Below are 16808 nucleotides of genomic sequence, written 5' to 3' on the forward strand. Positions count from 1 at the left end.
TTTTTGGGACAGAGAGAGACAGAGCATGAACGGGGGAGGGGCAGAGAGAGAGGGAGACACAGAATCAGAAACAGGCTCCAGGCTCTGAGCCAGCAGCCCAGAGCCTGACGCGGGGCTCGAACTCACGGACCGCGAGATCGTGACCTGGCTGAAGTCGGACGCTTAACCGACTGCGCCACCCAGGCGCCCCTGGATCATTTTAGAAATGAGTCCAGTCAAAGCTACAAGAAATGAGTCCAGTCAAAGCTACAAGAAAATGTTTGTACCAAACACACATGGGTACTTTTGGTGGTATAGTTTTTATTTAAAAAAAAAATTTTTTTTTCAACGATTTTAATTTATTTTTGGGACAGAGAGAGACAGAGCATGAACGGGGGAGGGGCAGAGAGAGAGGGAGACACAGAATCGGAAACAGGCTCCAGGCTCTGAGCCATCAGCCCAGAGCCCGACACGGGGCTCGAACTCACGGACCGCGAGATCGTGACCTGGCTGAAGTCGGACGCTTAACCGACTGCGCCACCCAGACGCCCCATGGTGGTATAGTTTTTAAATCTTGCTCTTGGCTATAAAATCCTTACAAACAAAGTTAATAGCAAGGAAAATTTTGATGTCAGCATATCATCCATTCTATTTCCTTTCCCTGTTTTGTCTTCCTCAGTGAACTTTCCCATCCTTTTGTTTTACTTAGGAAAGTAGTAAAGAAGGAGGGTTTACAAGTCATATCTTTGATCATCCACTCTTGTCTCCTCTTTCCCCCAACCTCCACCTTGAATGTGTTGTGTCTTCTGGCTCTCTCCTTCTCTTTTTGCTTGGCTGCTTGGCCAGTGTGTTTTAGATGTCATTTTAGGTTTTAGAAAGACTTTTCTGAACAAGACTGGTTAGACGCAGGGAGGCTGGAAGGTGGTTGGTTATGGGAGTTTGGGATGGTGGGATATAGGGATAATAATTCCACATACATAAAATATGAATCAGGTGCTCATTCTTTTCCATCGTGCTGTGTAAAAATTAACTACAGTGGTTATGTAGGTTCACAGTTGTTGATTTACTCCTCTGTCATTTTGAATAGGCAGTGCTCTAAAAACAAGCGTTCATTTTTGTTTGACTTTAACGTTCATTTGTATCTGGTGCAGCAAATGTTTATTGACTAATTTTAAGAGTATATGGGGGGGTGGGAGCACCTTGGCTCAGGTCCTGCTCTCGCGGTTTGTGAGTTCGAGCCCCGTGTTGGGCTTTGTGCTGATAGCGCAGAGCCTGGAGCCTGCTTCGGATTCTCTTTCTGCCTGTCCCCTGCTTGTGCTCTGTGTCTTTCTCTCTCTCTCTCTCATAAATATTAAAAAAAAAAAAAAAAAAAAAAATAGAGTATATATGGTAACTTCTGAGACCTTTTGCTCAAGAAATTTCCCAAGTATGTATCTAGGAATTATTATTTTTTAATGTTTGTTTATGATTTTTGAGAGAGAGAATGAGCAGGGGAAGGGCAGAGAGGGAGACACAGAATCTGATGTAGGCTCCAGGCTCTGAGCTGTCGTGGGACATAAACTCATGAGCTGTGAGATCATGACCTGAGCTGAAGTTGGTCGCTCAACTGACTGAGCCACCCAGGCGCCACATGTATCTTGGAATTAGTATAAAGAATTTCTAGGAGGATATTAATTCTAGACATTGTATTAATTCTTATGCTTTTTACTTATCCAGGACCCCTCGTCCAGTCATTGTGGAGCCTATGGAGCAGTTTGATGATGAAGATGGCTTGCCAGAGAAGCTAATGCAGAAAACTCAACAATATCATAAGTAAGATTTTACTAATAAAGATATTTTTAGATATGTGCTTTCAAGGATGTTACATGACATTTATTATCAAGTATTGTTGGATTATAAGATTTTCTGTTCAGTCATATAATCTGGTTAATAGAGTGGCCTGGTCTACATGGAATGCTCTTCTTGTATATAATGGGCAGAACATTAACTTAGGAAAGTCTGCTTTTATAACTGGGACCAGAGTAGGTAGCTAGATGGAGACTATCAGTAATTATGACAGAGACACAATATAATTTAGATACCATGAAAATATTTTTTTAATTAGTATGCTTTAGTTACATTACAGGTTAAAGGGAGACTTTTGGTGGGGGTAAAGCAGGGGAGATCCTAGTTAGATAATGTGGCACAAGATAAGCACTCCTAGTGGTAAAAAAGAAAAATAGCCAGTTTTCAAAATGTGTATTATTCTTGTACTAGTTGCTTTTTGCTCGATATGTTAGAAGTACTTTTACATAAGTTGCCTTTATGAATATATTTTATTACTTTTAACCAATCACTTGTTCATTATGGTAGATAAAACCACGAGCATGCATGAATTCAGCAAATAATGGAGTGCTTTTGTGCTAGGCACTGTTCTAGGTGCGGTCAGTGCAACTCTGAACTGTTTCTGCCCTCCTGGTGCTGACATTTCTTGTGGTGGAGTCACACAAGAAATAAGGAATCAAAAATTACAAAACCCGTATTAAAGGTTAACATACGATGTATAGGTATATGTATGGTCTAAAAGCTTAGATCAAAGGGTATGCATATTTAAAATTGATTAATACTGGCAAATGGTTTTCCAGAAATAACATACCAATTTATACTCTTTGGTATGTATAAAGGTGTTTTTCTTTATCATGACAAAAAATGGATGTTATGATTTTAGGATTTGACAGCTGATGTTCAAATTGGTATTTTATTCATGTTACTTTAATTAGTGTTCTTTGATTATAGGGCAGTTGAAGGTTTTTCTTTATGGTTGATTTAAATGAGAAATATGAGTGCTTATTACATGCCTGGCACAGGAGATGTTTCAGTGAACAAAATAGGCCAGAAATTCAGGCTGTGTTGGGGTGGTAAGGAAGGTAAACAGTAAAGTTAGTAGAACAAATACGGCAGAAAGACAGGGGAAAGTGGATGCTGTGAGCAGAGTGGTGTGGCTCTTTGTATAGGTGGTTGGGGAGCCTACCTGAGAGGGTGACGTTTGATTAACAGCTTGAAGGGGTGGGGAGGAAGCTAGCTATGTAGGTATCAGACGTGGATGGAATAGAGAATAGTGATCTCAGCACAGGAAATAGTAACTATAAAGTCCAAGAAGGAAGACTCTGGAGAGATTCTAGGAACAGTAGAGAAGCCCGTTTAGTTGGAGCATAGTGAGTAAGGATGGAGAGATAAGGTAGAGATAAAACCTTGGGAGGAGTGCAGATTATTGTGTCTTGCTGGGTACTGAGCTGATTGGGCGTTTTGTATTGTATGAGAAAGGAATGAGCAGAGTAGTGGCTTAAACCTAAATTTAACCGAAGCTTTTTGGCTACCGATTGATTTAAGAATAGATTGCCAAGGGTGGAATTGGGCAGATAAATGAGTTAGGAGCTCACAGTGGTGATGGTGAAAAGTGGTCAGATTCTGGATAGATATAGTTTGAAAATAGACTTTGGAATTTGCTGATGGATGTAGGAGAAAAAGAGTTAAAAAGCATGATTACATGGTTTTTGGCCGAAGTAACTGGAAATAAGGAAATTGCTAATGATTGATCTGTAGAATCCTGTAGGAGGAGCAGTTTGGGGGGAGGAAGTTCAGGAACTTTGTTTTGGACATGTTAAGTTTGAAATGGTTTTGAACACCCAAGTGGAGATGTCAAGTTAGTAGTTGGATTTGCATCTGGAATTTAGATGAGCTCTCTGGGCTGCAAGTTACCATGTGTGATAGAAAACTGTGTCAAAGGATTGAGCCCTGGAATACTCCAATATGTAGAAGTTTGGAATATCAGAAGGAATTAGCAAAGACAGGAGTGGGAACAGTCATTGGTGTAGGGGGATCAGCCAGCAGTGTGTCCTTGAAGCAAGGGAAGAACGTATTTTAGGAGAGAAGGATCAGTTATAATTCAGAACCCATTTGATTTCTCATATGATTTTTTTCCCAAAGACTGATTTCCTAGATGCTTGACTTTTTTTTCTGGTTATAGTTTACCATTACAAATTTGAACTAGAGCATACTTTCTGGATTCAGGGTTTAGAGAACTGGAATTGTAAGGGTGTGACAAAAAGTGGAGTTTATATGCATGTAGGAAAATTTGCTTATATAATGGTTTAATTAACCCAGCAAACCTTACAAGATCTCATTATATTTCCAGTTTTACTACTAAAGAGTTGTACTTAGAAGGGAATGTTCACAGCATAAGAGCCATGATTCAAATTTAGTTTAACTCCCCAAATCCATATTGTTTCAATAGTGTTTCCCTGGAGAAAATTAAGATTTTTAATATTTAAATTTTAATATTTAAAATTTTTAATATTTACAATTATAGTCCAACTGTGACCTAGGAACTACTGAATAATAAATAAATCTTTCAGAAAAATTAGTGCATGTTTGATTCCCCCAATTTTCCCCTTTCCCAGTCCATGTTTAAAAAAGAAAAAGTATTTTTTAGGTATAGAATACCTAGATCATAGTTAACTTTGTTTTTTTTTTATGTGCCTCTAAAAATATTTGAAGCTGTTTCTTGTGACTACATCTTTACCTCTGACGACCTCCCCCTTTATCTCCCAAATTTGTCTTACCTATCCATCTTTCCCTCCCCACCCTAAAATGAAAGTTAAAATTTAGGATTGCAGGAAATGTATATTTTTTGTTGTTGAGACATCTATACTTTTATTGGTGGGGTACGGATTATGTTCTTACCAGTGTTTTAAATTTTATTTATTTATTTTCAAAAGTTAATCTATTTTGAGAGCGTGCACATGAACAGGGAGGGATGGAGAGAGAGAGAATCCCAAGCAGGCTGTGCACTAACAGTGCAGAACCATGAGATTGTGACCTGAGCCAAAATCAAGAGTTGGACACTCCATTGACTATGCAACCCAGGCACCTTACCAATGTTTTTTAATAGAAGCTATTATAGGCAAGAATAGTTGAAAAAATTCTTTGAATTTCAGGTACATTCATAGGTCATTCTTTTTTTAAAAAGTTATTTTGGTCATTTGCTCATCTTTTATGCATTCATTCAAGAAATAAGTACTAAATATATACAGTGTGCCAGATAACGTGCTAGGTATTTGAGGTATACCATTTAACAGACATATTTCACATCCTCATTGAGTTCATAGTCTAACAAGGAAAAACAAGTATTAAATAACTACAATTGAAAAGTTTAGGCCTTTATTTTTTGGTGTAGCCAATTAATCTAGCACATAACACTCAATAAACTATTCGCTTTTATTACTATGCCTAAAAGTTACTTAAAAAAATTTTTTTTTTAACATTTATTTTTGAAAGACAGGCAGAGCATGAGCGGGGAAAGGGGGGAAAAGAGAGAGGTACAGAATCTGAAGCAGGCTCCACGCTCTGAGCTGTCAGCACAGAGCTTGATGTGGGGCTCGAACTCATGAACTGTGAGACCATGATCTGAGCTGAAGTCAGACGCTCAACTGACTGAGCCACCCAGGCGCCCTAAAAGTTACTTTCAGAGAACAACTTTGATTCTAGACAATTTATTTAGGGCATATTTGATTCCTGTGTTGCATGTTGCCTTATATAAAATTGTTGAGGGAAAACCAGAAAGCCTTATTGAAGGTGATAATTAGGGGAGTGCAGCTTGTACAGGTAGTATCAGATTGCTTAGTTTTGAATCTTGGTTCTATGCTTACTAGTTGGGCATCCTTGGGCAGTTTCTTAAACTCAGGCTTGTTAAAACATGAATTACCATATTGTCATGAGGTAATTCATGTAGAGTACTTGCCCAGTACAGTGCCATGAACATTGTAACTGCTTGCTAAATGGTAGTTCTTGTTGTTCTTATTTGTTGTTTTTTTTGCCTTTTAAACATAGATTTCTGTATGTTTTCAAATGTAAACTCTTAGGGAAAGAGAACAGCCACCACGTTTTGCTCAACCTGGGACATTTGAATTTGAGTATGCATCTCGATGGAAGGCTCTTGACGAAATGGAAAAGCAGCAGCGTGAACAGGTTGATAGAAACATCAGAGAAGCCAAAGAGAAACTGGAAGCAGAAATGGAAGCAGCTAGGCATGAACACCAATTAATGCTAATGAGGCAAGGTAAAAATGGGTTTTCATATAGATATAGTATGATTTTTTTTTTTTTTTAAGGCACATACTATTTAAGTTGCTGTTTATGAGTTAGAAGGTAGTTGGAACTCACTGTATCGGAAACAAAAATCTCCCTTTTCCAAGAGAACTTAAAAAAAAACAAAACGGGCGCCTGGGTGGCTCAGTTGGTTAAGCGGCTCACTTCGGCTCAGGTCATGATCTCACGGTCCATGAGTTTGAGCCCCGTGTCGGGCTCTGTGCTGACAGCTCGGAGCCTGGAGCCTGTTTTGGATTCTGTGTCTCCCTCTCTCTCTGCCCCTCCCCTGTTCATGCTCTGCCTCTCTCTGTCTCAAAAATAAACAAACGTTAAAAAAAACAAAACAAAACCACAGAACTTACTAAAATAAGTTTTGCCTACATAAGTAGTATTCTTGGATGTTATTAAAGTGTTTAAATTTTGCCAGTAGAAGATAGATGACTCTGCTGGCAAAAAGAGAAGCACAGTGGGTAATTCTTGGTATGTGGATTTGGCAATAGTCACATATCAAATGTTGTACACCTGACACTAATATAGCACTGTATGTTAACTAAGTGGAGTACCAATAAAAATTAAAAAAAAAAAAGTTTATTGGGGCGCCTGGGTGGCTTAGTCGGTTAAGTGACCAACTGCGGCTCAGGTCATGATCTCATGATTCATGGGTTCGAGCCCTGCTTTGGGCTCTGTGCTGAATGCTTGCTCAGAGCCTGGATTCTGCTTCAGATTCTGTGTCTCTTTCTCTCTCTGCCCCTCCCCCGCTTGTGCTCTGTCTCACTCTGTCTCTCAAAAATAAATGTAAAAAAAAAAAAAAAAGTGTATTTATTTTGAGAGAGAAAGGGAGAGCATTCACACATGTGCATGAGCAGTGGAGGGGCAGAAAGAGAGAATCCCACGCAAGTTCCATGCTGTTAGTGCAGAGCCTGATGTAGGGCTCAATCCCATGAACTGTGAGATTGTGACCTGAGCCAAAATCCAGAGTCGTTGGATGCTTAACCAACTGAGCCAATGATGCTCCCCTAGAACAAAAACTTGTACTTTTATTTTTAAATTTATTTCGAGAGTGAGAAATCATGAGCGGGGTAGAGGCAGAGACACAGGAAAGAGAATCCCAAGCAGGCTCTGTTCTGTCAGCGCAGAGCCCAACTTGGAGCTCGATCTCACAAACCGTGAGATCATGACCTGAGCCGAGATCAAGAGCTGGGTTGAGCCATCCAGGTGCCCCTAGAGCTGACTGAATTTTTAAGAACAATCATAATGGGTGATAATTTATTCTCATAGTTACTGGTCAAATACCTAACTATAAGACAAGCTGCTTGAATATATGTAGAAGCCCACTTCTTTCCTCTCGCTTGCTAGGTTTCTTTTTATGCTTATCTTTACTGTTTATCTTTCCCCTTCTTTAATTCTCCAAATAATTTCTTCTGGTAATTCCTGTCACTCATTTTTCAACTATCTGTAATAATTTTGTATTTTTTTTTTAATGTTTATTTTTGAGAGAGAGAGCGTGTGCGTGCACACGCGAGTGTGGGGGAGAGGCAGAGAGAGAGGGAGACAGAGGATCCCTAGGATCCCAGAAGTAGGCTCTGTGCTGACAGCAGAGAGCTTGAACTCACAAACGGTGAAATCAGGATCTGAGCTGAAATTGGACACTGAGACACCAGTGTGCCGCATAGTTTTGTATTTGTTAAAAATAAACCTCTGATTGCTTTCTATTGTGTTAATTTTTTTGTTTTTGTCTTTTAAAGTAAGCATTGAGTAAACATTTATCTACTTTCTTCGACTACCTCCAGAGATCAAGGCACTATAGATATCTACCTAGATTTCTGCCTTCTTATTGGAGTTATTTAATCTTTGTCTCCTCTAAGGTATTTTTTATACTAGAGCTGGTATTTCTTTAAAAGGTGAAAATGTGATCATCATTCATCTTTTTAAATCCTTTTGGTAGAGTTTCGATTACTAAAAGTCCAGTGTTTGTTTTTTCTGTTCAGTAAAAGTTTATTGAACATGTATGAAGTCACTGACTGTGCTGATGCTAATTAAATACGTTAAAAAACAATCCAGCTCAACAACTATAGAAACTAGTCAGACGTTTCTGGTTTCATTTGGATTCTAAACTTAGCAGTTCTGTAAGTTTACTCTTCAGAAAATTGAACCCATTTATTTATTTTTTTTTTTAAATTTTTTTTTTTTTCAACGTTTATTTATTTTTGGGACAGAGAGAGACAGAGCATGAACGGGGGAGGAGCAGAGAGAGAGGGAGACACAGAATCGGAAACAGGCTCCAGGCTCTGAGCCATCAGCCCAGAGCCTGATGCGGGGCTCGAACTCACGGACCGCGAGATCGTGACCTGGCTGAAGTCGGACGCTTAACCGACTGCGCCACCCAGGCGCCCCTGAACCCATTTATTATCATGTACTATGTTTAAAGATTAAGTCTCTTTTGTAGCAGAAAATTTGAAATTGTTTTATGTGATGAGGTTTCAGAATCATTTGCTGCTTAGAGCTGGAAGAGAGGCCTTCAGTTTTATCTAGTCTGGTGGTTTTATGGTTTTAAAATTTGGTTACACATGAGAATCAACTGGGGGATTTTAAAAAATTTAGTTTCTTGGGCTCCATGATTGCTCTAGTACTTCTCTCTAATATGAATTGTTTTCTGCTCAGAGCCTGCTGGGCACTTTGCCACTGTCTACAGTCATGCCATAATCTTCGCACATAACTGATTAAATATGGAAGCATTTATACTACTATAAGCTATTTGTTGCTGCTGCTGATAAATGGTATTATAACAGCCATTTCTTCAGCACATAATGTCAGTTGAAGAAGACACTGAGGTATTTGATTGAGGATATAGTGTTGACAAAGAGCAATATTTCTTTAGGCCTCATAAAGCTCTTCTGAGCTTTTAGAAGATTTGCCTCATCTCTAAGGACTATGTATGTATGTATTTATTTATTTATTTGTTTATTTTTTAGAGAGAGAGGGAGACAGAACATGAGCAGAGGAGGGGCAGAGAGATGGGGAGGAGACACAGAATCTGAAAGCAGGCTTCAGGCTCAGCTGTCAGCACAGAGCCCAACTCTGGGCTCGAACTCGACTGTGAAATTATGACCTGAGCTGCAGTTGGACGCTTAACCAACTGAGCCACCCTGGCACCTCCAGTTTGAGTTCTGAAGCACAGTAATTTTGCAGTTATTTCCCCTGAGCTTTTGTTTTTTCATTGTTTTTTGTATGTTTCTTTATAACCCCTGTTAACAATATTTTTGGTTTATAATATTAGAAAAGCACATTGATTAGTTTATATTACTCCTGGTTTTACTTTTGCTGAAGTACGTCTTACATTTATTTCAGCAGATATCTGCCGGTAATTTGTTCCAGTGTTAGTTTGTTTCATTGTTAGTCAAAACTGTTTTTAATTTATAGTTTTCTTTTATTCTATAATTTTATATTTCATACAGCATTTCCAAGGGTGTATTGGGGTGTTGGAGAGATTTTAGGTAATCTGTGTTCTGTGGCTGTGCAGAAACAGAAACAGGGCTCTCTGGTTGACCTTTCATGGAAATAGAAAACCCAGTTAGTACAGAAAATGTGTCTCCTCCCCTCTCCCCCCTTCTGCTTTCTTGTAGGAATCACAGGTTTCTTCTATATTTTAAGTTTCTTTTGTATATCCCTTAATGAAAAGAAAACTTGAATATGTCAGTAGATATGTATGTGTATTTATTTATAACCAAAGAGTCTTCTATTTATCTTTCTCTGTACCTTGTTATTTTACTTTCTACAGTAGTACATACTTCCAGATCTTGGTTTTTTGTTTTTAATTTATTAGAAAAATTATTTTTCAGTTTATTTAATTTGAGAGAGAGAAAGCATGCTTGTGCATGAGTGGGGGAGGGGCAGAGAGAGAGAGGGAGAGAGAATCCCACGCAGGCTCAGAGCTGTTAGTGCAGAGCCCGATGTGGGGCTTGATCTCCTGAACCATGAGCTCATGACCTGAGTCAAAATACGGAGTCGGATCCTTAATCATCTCAGCCACCCAGGCATCCCCGTCTCAGTTTTTAAATGGCTGCATCATATTCTGTTAAGTGGGTATAATTAGTTTAGCTCATCCTCTGTTGATTTATCTGTAGTTCTCTTTCCAGTTTGTTGGTAAAAGCAGTGCCTCAGTGAATGTTTATGTATATATACCTTAGCAAAGTTTTGTGACTTTTTTTTTAATGTTCATTTGTTTTTGAGAGAGAGAGAGAGAGAGAGACGTTGTGTGCAAGTGGGGGAGGGGCAGAGAGAGAGGGAGACACAGAATCCAAAGCAGGCTCCAGGCTCTGAGCTGTCAGCACAGAGCCCAACACGGGGCTCAAACTCAAGAGACATGAGATCATGACCTGAGCCAAAGTTGGATGCTTAACCAACTGAGCCACGGAAGTGCCCCAGTTTTGTGAATCTTAATTCTTCTTGGATACACTGATACGTTTTAATAGTTGTACTTTGGTACTTTACTGGTGTTTGTTTAATGTTTTCTAGATCCAAATCCCATTATACTTCAGGTTTTTTTTTTTCCTTCTCCATTTGTTTATGATCATCAGCATAGGAGCAGTTTCTGAATTTTCTTCATGGTTATTTTTGTGTTATCTTTGTTCCTAGAGTTATAAACTTTGAACAGATGAAATTTAACTCTGCATGCATTTTGTTATTACTCTCTCCTATTCCACCACTGGGTTTTTATGATTGTATTTTCATTCTTTATATGTGCTATCAAACTGGTAAATCAAGTAGTAGAAGTATATTGCCTTTATAAATATCTTTTGATTCCTGATAACTGAAGGAAAGAAAACCAAGGGAATAGGCATATTTTATTCCTCTTTCATTCTCTTTTCCTCTCAACTTTTATTTATTTTGCATCTGATTTGTTTGGATTTATTTAACTTAATTTTTTCTTTTTCAGTATAAAGGCTGATTTTGTTTTTTTTTCTGGTGTTTTAGAACATTCAAGTTTTACTCTCTTAGTAGTTTTCAGTTACACAGTAATTATTTAAAACATAGCCACTATGTTACACATTAAATCCTCAGGCTTTACTATTCTTAAGGGCAGCCGTTTTTATCCTTTTACCAGACTCTCCCTGGTTACTCTACTTTCCAGCCCCTTGAAAGCCACTTTTCTAATGTTTGTTTCTAAGAGTTTGATTTTTTTTTATTTTTATTTTTTAGATTCCACATGTAAGTTCTACCATGCAGTATTTGTCTTTATTTGACATACTTTACCGAGCTTAATGCCCTCAAGGTCCATCTGTGTTCTTGGAAATGTAGGGTTTCATTTTCTTGTGGCTGAAATAATATTCCATTGTGTGTGTGTATGTATATTGTGTGTATGAGGGTGTGTAGATAGGTGTATATTGTGTGTGTACACCACATCTTTATCCATTCTTTCATTGATAGATAACTTAGGTTGTTTCCGTATATTTGCTTTTGTGCATAATGCTGCAGTGCACATCAGAGTGCACATATCTCTTCAGTACTGTGTTTTCATTTCAAGTTAATGTTCTTTAATTTGATAATGTTCATGTGTTTTAATCTTAACCCTATTAAATAGAGTACTCATGACTTGTCTTTTCATCATTTGATGTTTATCCTCATGATTTAAGAACGGTTCATAGAAACAACATTCCTTGAGTTCTTGCATGTTCTAAAATCCTATCTGTGATCCTTAACATTTTAAACTGGTGCTTCGAATTCATGGATCTTTTTCTGTCTTCCTTTCTTAAGTACTTGATAGTATGTTTCATTGTCTTCTAGCACTGAATGTTTCTGTGGGGAAGTCTGAGGTAAGCCTGAGTTTTTCCCATCTTGTCGTAAGTGACTCCATCTTGATTCTTTCTTGTTAAGTAAAGTTCAGTAGCTTATTTAGGATATGTTCCCCCCCACCCCCCATTTTTTTTTTTTTTGGTGAGAAAATTTGAACATAGAGTTGAAGGAATTTTAAGGTGTTCGCTACTTAGATTCTGTTACTAACATTTTACTATACCTTATTACTGCTTTCTGTCTGGTCTTTCTTGTATTCAAGATGCATCTTGTGGTGCAATACAGTGTTTCAGCTTTTCCTTGGGGCTAAATATGCCCTTACAATCTGTAGATTCAATGCTTATATTTCTAGAAAATAGACTTGTTAGATCAGAGAGTATACATTCAGTTTTCATGAAGGATATTAAGTTGAGAAACACTTCTACAGTCTAGTAAATCAAATTTTAAATTTGTCTGTATTCTCCTTTAGTTCCTTATATTCCCATGTATTTGATATATAAAAATTATAGATGTAATTTTATGTTATTTATCATTAAATTAGGCAAGGATTTTCAAATGTTATTTGGTCTAGTAATCAGTAGTGCTCCAGGGGCGCCTGGGTGGCTCAGTCGGTTAAGCCTCCTTCTTCAGTTTAGGTCATGATCTCATGGCTCATGAGTTTGGGCCCTACATCTGACTATTTGCTGTCAGTGCAGAGTCCATTTCAGATCCTCTGTCTCCCTCTCCTTCTACCCCGCGCGTGCGCTCTCTCTCAAAAATGAATAGAAACATTAAAAAAAAAAAAGTAGTGTTACATCTGATGTCTTTATGTGTATGGATGGCTTTGGATTCCTATTTTTTTTAATGTTGATTTATTTTAATAGAGAAGCATGAACAGGGGAGTGACAGGAAGGGAGAGAGAGAATCTCAAGCAGCTCCAAGCTGTCAGCATGGAGCCTGATGTAGGGCTCAATCTCATGATTGTGATATCATGACCTGAGCCAGAATAAAGAGTTGGACACTTACTAGAGTTGGGCATCCATGTGCCCCAGGATATTTTTTAAAGAAAATACCTGTTACTTTGATTTACTGGATCAAAGGAAAAAACACTCTAGCTCTCTCTCTATTTTTTTGTAATTTTTTTCCCCAGAAGGATATTACCCTGGCAGTGTTTAATATATAGGCTTTGGTGAAATTTCAGGAATTTTAGTGTTGGGTTCTTTGAGCTAATTATTTTACCAGTGTTGCAGATGAGGAAAATACTGTCTGAGAGGGTAAAGCAGTTTTCTCAACAGGCATAGCTTAAAAGGAGAAAATCTAGTTGGAAAACAAATGTCTTAGTCCTTTTCGTGGAAGAAAATGCATATTTTTACATTTATTATATGTGGTAATTTGTCCATGATTTAAGAGAAGCTAGCCTACAAACTCATGTTAAAATTATTATAGGATATACTGAATAGACTTTTTTGGATAATCAGTGATAATAGGACACTGCACATTTTGGCTTATTGAGGTAGATATATATTTTTGGTGTCTACTAGCTTTCTCCAGCTAAAGTAACTATATGATAGTTGTATGGTTCTCAGTGGTTGTACAGTGGAGTCAACTAGGGAGATTCCAAAAAAAAAAAAAATATTGATATCTACCTCCCAAGAGATTTTGTGGTTAAAAGGTACTTAAGTAGTTCTGATGAGCAGTTAAGGATGACAACTAATGGTCTGAATGTTAAAAATCATTGTAGTAGTGTTTGGTGACTTTTTAAGATAGCTAAGTGTTCTGTCAACTGGCATGTTGACAGAATCACCCAGTGCCTACTACCTGTGTCGCTACAGTACATTTATAATCAGTCTGAATGTTTTTTGTTTTTTTTTTTTTTTAAGTTTTCTTTAAGTAATCAGTGTACCCCACGTGCGTTCGAACTTATGACCCCGAGATCAAGAGTTGCATGATCTTCTGACTGAGCCAGCCAGGCCCGTCTGTCCAAATCTTTTTTCATTGACATAATTAATACATAATTCAATCTGTTTTCAGTCTGTAAAAATGGGAAAGATAATTATCTTGTTAAGGTTAATGATGCCTACTTTGTCATGGTTATGATATAGGGTAACTGACTCATAGAATGTTAACTGTGACCGTTAGTATTTTGGTATGTTCTCTTCTTTTTAAGTTTACATATTTATTTTGAGAGAGACACATGCAGGAGGGGCAGGGAGAGAGGGAGAGAGAATCCCGAGCAAGCTCTGCACAGTCAGCACAAAGCCTGATGTGGGGCTGGCACTCATAAACCGTGAGATCATGGCCTGAGCTGAAACCGAGTCGGACACATAACTGATGTAGCCACCCAGGCACCCCTGTTATGTTCTTAATAATAGTGATTTGTTAAGGAACATTTAATCAAGATAATTTATGTTCACATTAGAAATTTCAGATAACATGATAAGGGAAAAGGGAAATAAAAGCAACCAGTAATTGTGCTATGCAGAGTATTTTAATATTTTTTGATCCATGTGTGTATGCACACATAATAATTTGGTAAGATATTACAAAGATTCTTTAGCACTTGGGCAAAACAAATGTACTTTTTCTCATCTTGTACTACTCTTGGAACCCCTGTTCTTGATATAGCAAAGATTCATGACAGCAGGAATGCTCATCTTGTTTAAAATTAAAATGATCTTGTTAATATCAGAATTCAGCCTTTATTACCCTTATAAGAAAGAATTCTCTCATTGTTTGTTTTTATAAGAAATTGACTTTGCATAGGAGGAATCTTACACTAATTGTATTTTGGGAGGGATATTCTTTTGGTTTTAAGCAGCATCTTATCTCTTTATTCTGTTTGTGTGTTCTGGTCTTATGTGCCCTCTGTTCATGTCTCCCAAAGCATCTTTTTGTGCTTTATATTCACTGCTGAAAAAAAATTTTAATGTGTTTACAAGTGTACATGAAAATATGTCTGCCATTTATTCCATTTTTAGTATGTTCTAGGCCTTATGTTAAAACAATTACTATTCATTTTAATTTATTAACATAAGGATGAATTTTATTATTTTCATACCTATGAAGAAACAAACAGGTCCAGAAAAGATAGTAATTTGATTATACAGCTTATATAGTCTTTCATTATAAGATGGTATAATAGACAAAAGAGAAGCTAGGTGCATGAATATGAATAAGTTACTAAATATATTGTCAGTAATAATATGTTTATTGATTTAAAAATACAGAAAGAGAAGGTAGAAATATTAATGTGTTGTTTATTTTATAGATCTAATGAGGCGTCAAGAAGAACTTAGACGATTGGAAGAACTCAGAAACCAAGAGTTGCAAAAACGGAAGCAAATACAACTGAGGTAAAAGAACATCACCATAATACATATGTGAACATACCCAGTTTTTGTTGTGTGTGTTATTGATAAAATTCCCTACTGCCTATTATAAACAAATTGTACAAGTTGGAAAATACAGAAAAGTAACAAAATTTTCCATTTTGACTATAAACTAGCATAGTTCTTTGTTATTCTTATGTTTCCTTTATTTTTTTAGCTGGTTATGGACACTTTGATTGCATTCACTGTGAACATACATAAGGGACTTAAGTGCTTCATATAATTTGTAAGAATGTATTATGATTTCCTGGATCGTTTTTTTCTAGAGATGGCTATATATTAACTGCTCTTAGTTTTAGTTTTTCTTGTTTTGGGCTTCTGATAATTTGCTTAAAGATTTATGGAAGTGGGATACATGATTAAAAAGGGGTATGGGCATTTAAAATCTCAGTATACGATAGACAACTGTGATGGTCAACTTAAAATATTTTAGGTTAAATAAGGATGTTTGGGAGACTGGTTGATCTAAGATGTATAAATAAAAATTAACAGCTTTTCTTATACCAGAAATATTTAATTGTGAAATATAATGAGATAAATGTTACTTTTAAGAGTTGTTGAAAGTCATAGCAATTAGGAAATGTTATAAACAAAGCTATGATATATTTAAAAAATTTTTTCTTTTTTAATGTTTATTTTTTGAGAGAGAGAGTGCGAGCAGGGGAGGGGCAGAGAGAGAGGGAGACACAGAATTTGAAGCAGGCTCCAGGCTCTGAGTTGTCAGTACAGAGCCTGACACGGGGCTAGAACTCATGAACTGTGAGATCATGACCTGAGCTGAAGTCGGACGCTTAACCTACTGAGCCACCCAGGTGCCCCTCAAAGCTATGATACATTAAGCACACTTAAAATTTGGTTTTTTAAGTGTTATAAAGGTAGTAAGTGCTTGTGGTAGAAAGTAAGGTGATCATGGGAAATAAAAGACAAGGTGAAAAACCTTGAATAAATGTCAAGTATGGTCTGGAGATAGATAGTATTCAGTATATTTTAATGTATTTTTTCTAACTTTGTGCTTGATTAAAACAATGTGTATATGTTTCTGTCTTGGAACTACTCTGATTTCACTCTAACCTACTTATTCTGAAATTATGGTATTTCGACAGGCAGCATTCACATTTTTTTTTTTAATGGTTATTTATTTTGAGAGAGAAGGAGTGAGGGAGTGGCAGAAGGAGGGAGGGGAAGGGAGTGAGAGAAAGAGAGAGAGACAGAGACAGAGAGACAGAGAGAGAATGCTAAGCAGGCTCTGCTCTGTCAGCACAGAGCCCAACGTGGGGCTTGATCCCACAAACCGAGAGCTCTTGACCTGAGCTGAAACCAAAAGTCAGACGCTCCACCTCTTGAGCCACCCAGGTGCCCAGCATTCTATTTTCAAGCCTCCACATCCCCCAACTGGTGAATCAGAAATGGTAGGGGTGGAGACCAGCCAACTGTGCTTAAAAATCTTCCAGGTGATTCTAATGCATCATAAAGCTTGAGAACCACTATTGTATAAAACGCCCTGCATGTTTTCCTTACACAAGGGACCTTTTGCCAACTTCTTCCT

General features: G+C 37.4%; 1 protein-coding gene across 2 annotated transcripts in view; it reads left to right on the forward strand.

Moving 5' to 3' along the window:
- PSPC1 (paraspeckle component 1) overlaps positions 1–16808 on the forward strand; it is a 110750-nt gene that overhangs the window by 20823 nt on the left and 73119 nt on the right. For both annotated transcript variants that reach the window (XR_015254405.1, XM_025924241.2), the window contains exons 3-5: positions 1696–1791; positions 5880–6076; positions 15142–15226. Coding sequence is in view for 1 of the 2 variants with exons in the window: in XM_025924241.2 (XP_025780026.1) it covers positions 1696–1791; positions 5880–6076; positions 15142–15226 (378 nt within the window). In the remaining variant the exon portion in view is untranslated. The remainder of the gene's footprint in view (positions 1–1695; positions 1792–5879; positions 6077–15141; positions 15227–16808) is intronic.

The sequence above is a fragment of the Puma concolor genome, chromosome A1, assembly GCF_028749965.1.
Source record: "Puma concolor isolate L17-30 chromosome A1, mPumCon1.1.hap2, whole genome shotgun sequence".
Taxonomy (NCBI): domain Eukaryota; kingdom Metazoa; phylum Chordata; class Mammalia; order Carnivora; family Felidae; genus Puma; species Puma concolor.